The sequence below is a fragment of the Alosa sapidissima genome, chromosome 11 (assembly GCF_018492685.1).
Source record: "Alosa sapidissima isolate fAloSap1 chromosome 11, fAloSap1.pri, whole genome shotgun sequence".
Taxonomy (NCBI): Eukaryota; Metazoa; Chordata; class Actinopteri; order Clupeiformes; family Clupeidae; genus Alosa; species Alosa sapidissima.
Genome location: NC_055967.1, coordinates 34,103,139 through 34,116,953, shown reverse-complemented (window position 1 = coordinate 34,116,953; position 13,815 = coordinate 34,103,139). Strand labels below are relative to the sequence as shown.

The following is a 13,815-nucleotide window of genomic DNA, read 5'->3' as shown; positions in this document are numbered from 1 at the left end:
ATTCATTCATTCATTCTATCCATCTGAATTTCAATAAGCTACAGGACATCCCAACAGGAGATGGGTCTGAGTTAGCTAATGTTGTGGTTCAGGCTGACTCAGGCGAGCGTTGATATGTCTAGTGCATCTGGCGTGGACGTGCCCCAGTCGCATGGCACCTTAGGACTCTGGGGACATCCAAAAGCCATTAAGACCGATGTTTGCAAATGTCCTAACCACTCGGTGACTGATTGGGAAAATGTGAAATGAGCCGAGTCCAGTTTAGTCCAGCCCAGTTTCCCACCGCTGCCTTGTATGCCTTTGCAAAACAACATTGCCATGAAAAATGGTAAAGATAAGGCTCTCTCGAAGGGAGGAGCGGGCACAATTTGCTGGGAGGGAGGAGCGGGCACAATTTGCAGGGAGGGAGGAGCGGGCACAATTTGCAGGGTGTGCCAGCTGACTGTTGGCACGGGATCAGAGGAGAAGATCTAATGGGAAATCTGACCCTTCCATCATTCCACTCTCCATCCTTCCACTCTCCATCCTTCCATCCTTCCACTCTCCATCCTTCCACTCTCCATCCTTCCATCCTTCCACTCTCCATCCTTCCATCCTTCCACTCTCCATCCTTCCCCTCTCCATCCTTCCATCCTTCTTCCACTCTCCATCCTTCCACTCTCCATCCTTCCATCCTTCCACTCTCCATCCCCCTCTCCATCCTTCCATCCTTCTTCCACTCTCCATCCTTCCACTCTCCATCCTTCCATCCTTCCACTCTCCATCCTTCCACTCTCCATCCTTCCATCCTTCCACTCTCCATCCTTCCTCTGTGATTGAAGACTCTGTGTGATCACTGTGTTGTCACATTATGGGCATTAGTGTGTAGAGAGGCTGACTTTGCTCTATGCTCTAAAGGCCTTCAGGGAACAGACACATGTAGAGTCTGCACAGTGTTGATCTTGACAGCACAGTAGTGGAGTACTAGAATGATCTAGAGCTAAAGGAAGTGAATGTTTGGCAGTAACTCCTGTAAGAATGACAGACATCTCACCTGTTCCAGACTACACTACCAGAGGTCTTCTGCATCTCTCCTAGAGCAGCCAGCAGCAGGGAGGACTTCCCACATCCCACCTGCCCCACAATCATGGTTAGCTGACCTGAGGGCAAACACACACGCACACACACGCACACACACGCACACACACGCACACACACACACACACGCACATGCACACGCAGAAGCACAAGCACACCACACACACACACACACACACACACACACACATACACATACATACACACACACACACACACACACACACAGTAGAATACACATTATAGGTACAGTATAAGTAATACAGAGTGATACAGAGTATGCAACTTATAGTATATACACACACAAATACGTCAGCAACAAATCAGTGGAGACCTACCGAATGGAATCTTTATATTAACATTTGACAATGTGGGGGGACCATCTACCCAGGTGAAGTATCCATTGCTGATCTGTTGAAACAGGAGGAGAAACTAAACAAAACGTGCACTCAGGGCAGAGTACATTCAACTGAGTGCACACACTTCCACTGCACACACAAACAACACACATTTCCACTGCACACACAAACAACACACATTTCCACTGCACACACAAACAACACACATTTCCACTGCACACACAAACAACACACATTTCCACTGCACACACAAACAACACACATTTCCACTGCACACACAAACAACACACATTTCCACTGCACACACAAACAACACACATTTCCACTGCACACACAAACAACAGATAGGAAAAGAATACCAATGGCTGTCCAAAAAGGCAGTTTTGTGTGTGTCACCTTGATGCAGGTGTCCTCATCGTCCAGTGAGAGGCTCTCCTCCTCAAGGTCTCGGTGGAGCCCAAAGTTGTTCCAGTCCTCCCGGCCAGGGTGCTTACGGTTCACCACCTTTAGAGGCTGACCACATACCAGAGAGAGAGAGAGAGAGAGAGAGCTCTAAACAGATTTCTTCAGCATTTTATCTCCCATTAAAACACACACACACACAGCTCTCTCTCTCTCTCTCTCTCTCTCTCTCACACACACACGAGTCATTCTAGAATTCGTGGTAGCAGTTGCGTCTCCGAGATAAACATTTTGTTATTTTTCAAAAATATAAATCTTTATTGAATCAATTTTGAACAATAATACTAATTGTGACAACCTTTCACCAATAACAATACTTATATTAAGACCCAATTAATCTATAAAATATTAAATGACTCCCCCTATATTATTACCAATCTGTTATTTTGATATCGGAGTGAATCTCTCACTCAATTTTATATGATCAATACAATATGATTACCATAAAATCCATGAAATTCAGATTTTTATACATGCCATGTGGTAGCTAGTTTGAGATTAGCATGTGGAGTCAAGACACAAAATGATGGGAAATGTCAACTATTATCGTCAATTCTGTTAATGGATTATACAGAATAATGATGAACAGAGCTGACTTGTCTGTTGACATATGGTACACACTCACCAGGGCCTGGTACTTGCTGTTTTTGGAGGAGGCCGGGGGGAGAGTGGTCCTGGGCTCCTGTTCCTCTCCGATCTCGTCACATGAGAAGAACTCACTAAGTTTCTGCACACTGAACCACAGCACACAGCCACACAGGGGAAACACATCAGCTACCATCCCAACAGAGTACGTACAGTAACACACAGCCACACAGGGGAAACACATCAGCTACCATCCCAACAGAGTACGTACAGTAACACACAGCCACACAGGGGAAACACATCAGCTACCATCCCAACAGAGTACGTACAGTAACACACAGCCACACAGGGAAAACACATCAGCTACCATCCCAACAGAGTATGTACAATAACACACACAAGAGCAAATATTGTCTTTCATTTAGCTGATTTCATACATTTGCTCTAAACAGTACTTTTTTGTACTCACTGGTTCTGATTCACTTTTTACTGCCTATCTACTATACTGATCTACTCACTGAAATACATGTGCTGTACAGGATATGACCACCATCTGGAACTTAATTGAATATCTTAATTCTCACAAGTCATATTAACCTTGAGATTATGCAGTAATCTTGCTGCAATGCAGTATACTTCATAGTATGGTATAACAGCTGTCATCCCAAGGGTCCTCTGTGAGTAGCATACATATACTGCTTGCAGTGTGTGTGTGTGTGAGTGTGTGTGTGTGTGTGGGTGTGCGTGCGATTTCAATGTGTGTGTGTGTGTGTTTGCCATTGCACATGTTTGCATGTGTGTGTGTATGTGTTTGCCAGTACTCTGCAAAAACTGATATCTAACCCAGTGTTATAATCTTATAATTGTTTTTAGTCAGCAGTAATTCTAGAGATTTCAATTTTTGGCACCTAGCGTTATCTCATAAGATCGCTTTGACTTTAATAAGAGTTTGACTTATTCTAAGACGTCTTTATCCAGACAAATTTGCTTAACACACTGGCAGCCAGATTTGCTTGTTTTCATGATAATATGTCTTAAAATAAGTCAAACTCTTATTAAATGAAGTCATATGTTTTTTTATGAGAAATCGTCAGGGAAGTATCTTTATACTAACAATACCTACTAGATTAATATAAGATTAATAACACTTGGATAGACAAGATGTTTTTGCACTGTGTCATAATAAACTACAGCTGCGTACCCCATTCCCAGGTCCCTAAATACCCTCATAAACAACCTTGCCTGATTACCTACATGGTTCCCCATGAGACTAGCCTAGATTCACTAACTAAAATATATCACAAACAAAATGTGCAGAATACCAATCATATAATATAGAGCAAAGACCAAGCTTTCCACTTCTCAAAATGGAATGGAATCACCACAAATCTATAGTGGCCTTTGCAATGAAGTGAAAGTAAAGTATCTATGATTTACACCAGCTTTGTCTTTTCCGTAAACATTCTCAGAGGCTTGCTGTTCTGTTCCTAGAATTGATGAAGGCTTTGAGCTGTCTCTGTCTCACACACACACCGTGGGCCTACAGCTCCTCCAGACAGCACTTTTTACGTGGCTTTTTCATAGCTGAGTGAGAGATAGTCTGGGTCTATACGAGACACGCAACACATGGTGTATTCCTGTTATTTCTACCATATTCTTGCCCTTCACAAGGATGGCTTCATTTGCCCTATGGTTGCCAGTCATCAATCACGATAGTACCGAATCAGTAAATAAGTTTACTCACTGTACATATACCACAAAAACTATGAAGACATGCCACTGAAAATGTGAGGGCTGAGTTCTAGACATGGAGACCAAAATATGTCCCCTTTTGCAGTGGACCCTGGCAGTGACCGATTCACCCACTTTGTACTCTGTGGGATCAGAGAGACGCTCTCAGTCTCTTATTCACACCTGTTACAAGCCCGTTTGGCTCATCTGCCTCTCTTTACTGTCGTAAGAGGGACCCTTTTATGACCCTTTTATACTCCATTAGTCTGCCCTTAATGTCAGATATAACCACTTTATAATGACTTCTAAAATACTTTCCACATAATTTACTTTTTTTTTTTATGACACTGCAACAGGCTTAGGGTACTTTCATGATTTGACTTAACACTAAACTCATTTAAATGCGACCTTAACAGGCTTGTCATGCTCAAACAATATCCACAATAAAACGATTTGTGTCTGCCTCTGTCTTCGGTACTCCACATTGCTCTGCCACAGCATTAAAGTTGTTAACCCAATAAGCAGGACCTCGGCATCTTTGCCAATTATAAAAGCTTTTACTCTGCTACAGATAATTAACCACCCTTGTCAGACAGTAAATTAGAAAGCACTTACAGAGCGCAAACACCCATTAGCGTCTCAAAAACAAAACAGAGCAGCAAGCAAAAAATCAAGTGCCAAACCAAAGACTGAGAAGGGCCACAGTAAGGGTAAGAATTCAGCCACAATAATAAGCTACTCCAAAGGGCCTCATGTCAAACGCTTTTATAACTACATTATTTATTATCACACTAATTGCATTTTACTCAATCAAACATATGAAGCATGGCTATATAATTGTTTGATTGATTAACTAATTAATTGATAGATTAATTGATGGATTGATTGATAATACAATATATATCGAGTTATATGAGAAACAAGTTTTCTTCATAAGGCCTACAATAGCTTCACCTACATAATTAAGATATCAATAATTAGGATAATCAGTTCCTGTATGTTTAACACAGATGTTAGTTCTACACAGACAGAACTCACCTGACCAGGCCTTTGACAGTGGAGCGCACTACGCTGGACAGAAGGAAGAGAGGCGAGACCAGCATGTGGAAGAGGGACAGGGAGGCAAACGCTACAGCAGGAGACAGATTCGCATCCTCCGAGATGTGAACGTAGACCACGAACGTCTTCACAGGCAGAAGAAAAAGACTCATCAACAGGGCTTCAAAGATACACTAAAGGAGCTATGAAGAGTTCTGTAGGCTTCGATTTCGCAGCCACATGGCCCTCTTCTACTGACTTGCACTGCATTTAACACAGTGCCTCAAAAAGTGATATTACAAAAGAACAGGGCTAACCACAAATAGGCCCATTGCCACCCAGCAGTGCTAGCTTGGGTTTTCCCATGCTTTTCCCATGCAGCGATTTTATTCACGCTGCTAGGCAGCCTGGATTCTATGGACTTTGGTTCCTTCGTTGAGGTGAAAACAATCACAGAACGGAGGGAGGGCAGCAAGACGATGACGACACACCGAAGCCGTTATGAGCTACGTACAGACGCATTTGATAGACATTCGTAGCGCCCAATCAACGGCTCTGGGCATTCGTAAACCACGTTTCAAATACGAGAAAATGAATGTCTAGTTCCCAGACCCCATCTCGATGAGACGAGGTCTGACGTTAGCCAGGCTACAGCAGTACAGTATTGCCATCCATTCCTATGAAAAGTGGGAAAGTACTGCTGAAGGGCTTAGCAGAGGTAATGACACTGAAGTATTCAGGTACCCATCATCAGATTGTGTAGATCAAATACAGATTAAAGCAACACTATGTAACAATTTGACATTTTTTGAGGTATGATTTTATCACGCATCTAGTTGTGGTATCATCTTCCAATTCATTCTGATGATATACTGTACGGTTACAAGAAGGACAGAAACACAGTGTTTTTCCCACAGCTCATCCAGGATATGTACTATGCAGTTCTGTGTTCCAGATCGGAACACATCACAAAAATTGAAGAAAACCTTTCACAGCACGACTTTGCTGACTACTGACTATATTGCCAACACACACTAATTAGCATTAGCAGGCTTCTAGCAGTGCCAATTAGGCTTTGGATGGTGTTTGAAAGGGTTTCTTTGTGTCTTTTCGGTAGCTACAGTACTGTAGCTCCAATGTCTGGCTAAAATCCACATAGTTTTGCTTTAAGTGAATCTGACATTGCACAGCAATCACAAAAAGTCTCATTGCCATCCATCGGTATGGCAGGGCAAGTCTTGCTGAAGGGCTTAGTGGAGGTAATTAAACTCTGAGGTGCTCTGTGAAATGTGAGCAGAGGCAGACTGTCCAGCCCTGACACATTTGGTTGCCTGCCAGTTTCCTCTCAAAATGACCTCAGACACACACAGCTGTCTTCTTTAAATGCCCTTCAGCAGACGAGACACATCGTGTGCTGCTTGATTACAAAGGTAAATGTCAGGAAAGAACTGACAAGAGGAAGTTGAGTTGCTCTAACACGTCTTAAATCGAAAATATACTCACGGTAAGAACAGCTGCGATTGGGATGGCTGTATTCATGAAAACTGAAATGGAAGAAAGGTCAGTTGAATTGAAAGCATCAGGCCCTGTGGCTATAGCTCTGCCTGAATCACTGAGATGCACAGTTTTAGCAGAAAAAAGCCCCGGGCATTATTCCAACTAACTGCTTCAATCGACAGTCTAAATCTACCAATTCTAAATTCAATTACCTTGAATTACCTTCAATTACCTAAAATCAACTTAATTAAATAGCCAATAGGTAAACTGAATAAAACCTAACAAAAGACCCCCAGCCAAAAGAGCATGTTGATCTTAAAGACAATCCTGGCAGACAACAACATTACAACAACAACACATTACATTTATATCTATAGAGCTTTTCTAGGTACCATAAGCTCTTTACAGTTAGAGGGGGTAACATCACTACAACCATCACCACAATGTGAAGCAACCACATGGATGGCACGACAGCCATTTTGCCCCAGAATGCTCACCACACACCAGCTGGAGGAGGAGAGTGAGGGAATCAATCAACACTAGGGGGAATGATTAAGGGACAAATTGGAACACCGGGGAACCTCTTAGTCTTTGTGATCAGTGCCACGGGATCAGGTCAGAATCTTGGCATTTACAGTAAGTCTCCTCTGATGGTTGGCAACTTAGCTTTCCAGGCAAATACTGGGCATCTGTTGGTCTGGCTTCTAGCTGGTAATGGTAGTGGTAGTGTTGTGTGTGTGAGTCTCTTGAGTTTCTCTCTCTCTCTCTCTCTCTCTCTCTCTCTCTCTCTGATAGATGTGATGTGTGGGGTGAGTGTGTCAGAGGTCTCACTGGAGATGGAGGTGTAGAGGGCGAAGGTCTGCAGGCTCTTAAGCTCCTTCTTGCGTGTCTCCTCCATGCTGCCACAGAAGATGTGCTCCCAGGCGTAGAGCTTCAGGAGCTTGATGCCCCTCAGCAGCTCATTGGTCTTCTTCAGACGGTCATTTGAGTACTCCTGCGGGACAGCATCCAAAGGGAACAGGCAATGAGGCAGCTACAGCAGTACAGTATTGCCATCCATTCCTATGAAAAGTGGAAAAGTAGCTCACAGCTGCCACGCCTCCAGCACTCAGACACCTGATTTCAGAGCTATCTTCCCCACTGTCATTGTTTACAACTACAACTGTTAACTTGCTTACTTGCTAAAGACTGGCAACCGGATGCTTTTCTTTGCTTCACATATTGAGCCACCACATAAACAACAATTCAAAACAACAACAACACTAAGGTGTGTGGCTGTGTCTGTAAACCGTCAAGGAAACTTACCAAAGTACTTTTTTGTGCTTCAGACAATTTGGTTGCCACAAAGTACTGCACTGGGGCCAGGAGTGCAATGACGGTGGCTCCAATCAAGGCACTTATACCCAAGAGGTAATACAACAGAATCACCCCCACAACAATCTGGAAAAGTGGAGACAAAATGTTTAGTTACCAGCTGAAGAGCAGGTGGCATACAAACTCCATGCAGATGCCCAGGGATGTTGGGCATGAATTAGAAAGCAGATAGTTCATCAGATACGCAACATGGGACAGCTAAATGTTCTTTTGTAGCATAATTGAAATCTACATTGCTGTGAAAATTGGACGACTAAATGTTTAATGCTAACACACAATAATGGAGCACAGATGTTGCTAACTTATTACATGAATTATTTTCCTAGACTTTCCTAGAGTTCCTGTGGATAGTCACACATGCAGACATTTATGGGTGGGCTTAAAGTAACACAATGTAGTTCTTTTCCCTAATTAACAGCTTTCCTTTTCCTAAATGTAACCTAATCCATTTAGATGTTACACTGACATGATTTCAGACTGCTTCCAGTGATCTCCAGACTGCAGCCTACAAGGCCTAACGTAAAACGCTAAATCCTCCGGGTTGGCCTGACACAGCCATGTGCTATCATTGCCGTTGGACTGAGTTTGACTAAGTTAACGCAGACTTTTCTTTCTTTCTTTCTTTTTTCTTTCTTATTTTATTATTTGTTAATTGTTTGTTTGTTGTCTGTCTTGTTTGTCTACCGTTAGGTGTCTCAAATTTTTGTAAATTTGTTTGTTTGTCTTGGTATCACGGGAACACTGGCGACTACACCGCTCCATCAGGCATCTTTTGTCTTATGTGTAAATTATTATTGTTATTTTTTTTATTGTGTTTACTCTTTAAAGCGACCTTGGGTGCTTTGAAAGGCGCTATGTAATAAATAAAACGTATTATTATTATTATTATTATTATTATTATTAACATGGAGAATGGAGTCTATGACATTGCCAATGCATGCCTGGAACACCTGGTACTGCACTATGTAACGCTTCTACTTTTATAAAACTAAAGCAATGGGTGTGGATACCTCAGCTATAGAGCTAATACTTTTTACTGAATTGTCTGTGATTGACATAATCAATAATTCAGTGCAAAGCTTGGATTCCTTTCCAAAATTGAAGTCAGTGGACCTCGGCCATACCAAGTTACATTGCCATTTGAGTCCCTCTAGTCTGCATACAGACCACGTATCTGGCACTGAATGAGACACTTCGAACAAGTCTCTCCAAAAGTTGGCTCCTTGGAAAATCGGAAAAAGCTCTCTAGACTAACTTTAGCCGCTCTCCCAGCACAAAGCCTGATCTGCATCCAAGACTGATGCGGACGGATCTGTCTCCACCGGAGAAGATACCTCAACTGTCTCATTAGCAAAGAGCCAGCGTCTCCTGAGCACCTCGGCCTAGCCAAGCCTGCATCAGAACTGGCTAATGGAGGCAGTGGGGAAAAGCACTGGCTTTAGCAGTCGATCTCAATTAACTGCTGACCTAACACACTTAATCATAACAAACAGTTTGTAGAGTTCTCCACAGAGATCCTCCCAACATCTACATTCAAGAAACAAATGAGTCCATTATCTTATTATTCATGCGACACCAGGTAAGTGACTGAAGCACACTACAAATAAAGGATGAAGGATCACTCTCCCCATAGCTGTGTTTCAGTCTGGCTGAGGGGATTTAAAGTAGGGCTTTACAATGCCGTAAGTGGGTGAGGGAACGTGACAGGTGGGGATAAACGAGAGGAGGGAAATGGCAGGAGAAAAATGGGAGAAACAAAGAGACAACACGCTGGGAGAAACAAAAGGGGTCACTTATTAATTCAAGACAGAGCAATGACTCCCTGAATGCAAAACAAGTTACAAAGGTGATATTTCAACCTTGAAAAGCATTTTCATCTCAGGAGGAGTAATGCTTTTTGTTAATCTACAGTGAGATTTGAGATTAGCAGTTATTTTTACATTGGTCCAGATTAACTTCAATTTGAACCTAGAATGGCTTATGTCTGGAAACTGCTCCTGCTGCCAAGTGGAAAAAAGACAGAGCTGTGCCTGCCCTGGTACCATCTAATCAAAATGATCTGTGTGTACAGTGATTCAGCAAAACAGATATGAGATGAAATGAGAGAGATAAAACAGAGGAAATGGAAACCTGAAAAGCCTTTATACGGATGCAGCCTGTGAGTTATGATAGGATTGAAAAGGTTACACGATTAATATTAGCCCCTTTAATGAGCATCTGCTATGTTGGCCTTCCATCAACAGACTCTTTTCTTCTGTGATCTCTTTGGTGGAATGATTTATCAACTGTTCTAGCTATTCTAGCGGTAGTTGTGGGGTGTTCAAAAAGCATATAACGACTCATCTGTTTACCTTGTATTTATCTAATTCATTTTATACACATCTAATTAATTAATTTAAGTTCTAGTTTGTATATGTTTATGATAATTGTTATTAGTCTGTTAAATATATTACTAAATTTTGTTTGTATCATCATTTAGGATATGACTTCTTTAAACTGTTAATTTTAATGTTAATTTAATGTTTATTTATGTCACTGTAAGTCACTTAGGACACACGTGTCTACTAAGAACCATAAATATAAACATAAACAAAGGGGGTTGAATAAATCAATACCAAGAATAATTCCCACTGCTTTGTTTACATAGCACCATAGCAACAGGTTAATGTACAGTATACATCTGGTACAAAAGATAACAACCTCTTTTCTGCAAAGAGCAGAAGAGGAGGAATGATCCAATAGAAAGGATTAGAGTTGAGTGTGTACCGGTAATCATTAAGAATGTCTGGATGAAAGGGAACAGCAATCTTTACTATCAGCTACAAACTGGTCAACTTATCATAGAGACATAAATGGAAAGACATACATACTATCCTATTGAATTGAACTGACCGTAGCAGATTGCAGTGGTAGTATATTGAACTGCAAACAGCAGAAAAGAAATAGATGGACAACAAAGTTGACCAATAAGGTCAAAGCTGTGTAACATCTATGCGTGTGCTAATCAATGCTGCTTGTTTTTCCAACAAACAATGAGAATTGCTCAGGTGTTCACCAGGCCAATGGGTCAGGATGATACTGGCCATAAGAACTGAAAATGAACCTCACGAGAAGTATTTGATTGGCTGGCTTACTTGAACTGGCATGGCCCACAGGTTTGGACACAAGAAGAAGAACCACATGAGCTGATTGATGTCGATGGCAACCAGGTTGCATATCTGGCCCACGGTCATCTCGCCCATCGACAAGTTTGATGTGCAGAGACGCATAATCTTGTTGTAGACCTTCATCTAGATTGAACAACAAAAAATAGTCAGTTTTTAAATGCAGCTGTAGAAAAACTTTAGGTACACATACATCTGTATATAGGTATATGCATCATAATATAGTGCATGTCTAACTTTTGTTCTAGAGTTGGATAAAATGAGGACAAATTCAAGCACATACTCATCTGGACTGTTTCCATGTTTCAGTTCCTGTCTAACTGTATTTAGTGACGCCATCTTTTGAGTGGTCTGGCTAAACTAAATGTTCCCCATTGGTACCTGTATGGCCCCTCTCAGGTTGATGCCATTCTCAATGGCCACGTAGTAGGAGGCCTGGAGGAAGGTCCTCTGCAGGAGCAGCGCGGAGAAGAGCAGCACAGTGAGCACGTAGGCGTTGGCCAGGAACTCCCGCGATGAGATAAAGTAAACCCCCAGCAGATTCACCTGATCAACACAGTGACCCACGCATCAGCACTCAAGCAAACACAACCTTCAAACTGAGGAAAACCCATGGGGATTGCACATAATACACACATACTGTACACACATTCACACATGCATGCACATGCACACACACACACACACACACACACACAGGGCAACGTTGTCCTAGTCTCCATCCATCTTACCCTTACAGCAGTGGTTCTGAAACTTTATCTTTCATTCCCCACTTTGATCAAGGGGGCATTTTCGAGCCCCACCTGTCCCTCATAGCTCTAAGAAAGTGGTAGGTCAAGCTTAAAATTGTCAAATTTATTGAAATTGTAATAAAGTTCTAAATATATACTCTTCAGCAGAGTTAAGATCAGATGGTGCTGCAGATATAATAATAAATGAATACATAATGTGCCATTGTAAATTGAACACACATATTACTTTTTTCCAGCAACATATTAGGAAGCATAGACCAATATTTTACAGCATTGTACAATATATTCAATGAAATACCAACATGCTGCATTAAATGGATCCATAATCCAGTCGTACTGAGCACTGCTGGTTGGGAAATATTTTTGAAATAAACTTTGCAGGGATGTGATGTAGGCCTACTGTTCAGTACATGGGATCACAAGAGTGGCTCCCGAATCAGACGTTTCTGCGATTTCACTCAGATTCTCAAAGGCATAATACTGTCGCGATCGAGGCGCCTGTCCCATACCTCAAGTTTTTTTGTGAATGCAGTAATCTTATCTGCTAGGTGAGGTAGGTGCTTGTCTTTGCCTTGTAACTGGAGATTTAACTCATGGAGCTTTCCAAATATATCACTCTAAGATAGGCGAGCTTCGTCAAGAAATGTTCATTAGTGAACGTGCTTGCAGATTCAAACATGCGCTCTTCCTCCAAGAAGAGGCGACTCGAAGCTCAAACACGCGACAGCACTTTACCTCAGGAAAGCCACCTTGCCTTGCTGTGAAACAGTACAGCCTTTTGGTCAGCTCCCATCTCCTCGCAAAGTGCGGAGAATAGACGCGCTTTAAGGGCCGGGTCTTGATGAAATTCACCACTCTCACAACAATGTTCAAAATCTCATTCAGGTCGGGACTAACTAAGCTGTCTTGACACGAGCGCTTCCCTATGAATAACACAGTGCGTCCATTGCGCATCGGGTGCTACCTGGGCCTAGGCTACAGATAAAAAAATAAATAAAAAACTCCTGTTTTTCACGTCAGTTCGCACCCCACCTGGCATGACCCACAGTTTGAGAAACGCTGCCTTACAGTATTATCCATCAATCAAAATGATGCCACGCATAAGTACTCAATGTCATACACACTATTGTAAACCTTTTACTTACATTTATTACCTACAGTTCCATATTCATAAAACACTCATGTAGAGTTCAAGAAAATCCATCACTCCTTGATCCTTCATCAATCAATGGGCCGTCATTAAATGTTGCACCTCGTGTGCAATGTCTGACACCCACACTGGCTCCTCGCCTACAGCTAAATGGCGGATGTTGCACTGAATGACTCACAGGATAGGTCACACACACACACACACACACACACACACACACACACACACACACACACACAGTGTACAGTACAGTGTGACCTTGCCAAGCACACTGCTCCCCCGATTGAAAATGCAGAGAAGGAGGCTGCTAAAGGTGACAGCGGCTCAAGGACACCCTGTGTCCAGACTTCCTGATGTGCTGACTCCCGTTTAATCAGTACCTAAAGCCATCCTCTCTCCTTGTTATTCCCACTGTGCATTACACATCACGCCAACCATGATTTCCAATTGGCGTCATAGCAACACAGATGACAAGGTGGCTTTTGAGGATGTGTCCTTAGGGTGAGCAATCACAGTGCAGCCTGATTGAAGGATTCCTGCAAATTGAAGAGGAGGTATCTGCTGGAAGGATAATAGCCTCGGAAGCTGGGCTAATTTCCTTGTTACTATCATATTAATTTCATTAG

General features: G+C 42.3%; 1 protein-coding gene across 2 annotated transcripts in view; it reads right to left on the bottom strand.

The window, feature by feature from the left end:
* Positions 1 to 13,815, bottom strand: part of abcc8 (ATP-binding cassette, sub-family C (CFTR/MRP), member 8) — a 79,687-nt gene that overhangs the window by 47,330 nt on the left and 18,542 nt on the right. For both annotated transcript variants that reach the window (XM_042109141.1, XM_042109142.1), the window contains exons 7-16: positions 11,669 to 11,833; positions 11,258 to 11,413; positions 8,055 to 8,189; positions 7,581 to 7,743; positions 6,756 to 6,796; positions 5,253 to 5,398; positions 2,524 to 2,632; positions 1,833 to 1,949; positions 1,416 to 1,488; positions 1,034 to 1,139 (exon numbers count right to left, since the gene is read on the bottom strand). In XM_042109141.1, coding sequence (XP_041965075.1) covers positions 1,034 to 1,139; positions 1,416 to 1,488; positions 1,833 to 1,949; positions 2,524 to 2,632; positions 5,253 to 5,398; positions 6,756 to 6,796; positions 7,581 to 7,743; positions 8,055 to 8,189; positions 11,258 to 11,413; positions 11,669 to 11,833 — 1,211 coding nt within the window. The remainder of the gene's footprint in view (positions 1 to 1,033; positions 1,140 to 1,415; positions 1,489 to 1,832; positions 1,950 to 2,523; positions 2,633 to 5,252; positions 5,399 to 6,755; positions 6,797 to 7,580; positions 7,744 to 8,054; positions 8,190 to 11,257; positions 11,414 to 11,668; positions 11,834 to 13,815) is intronic.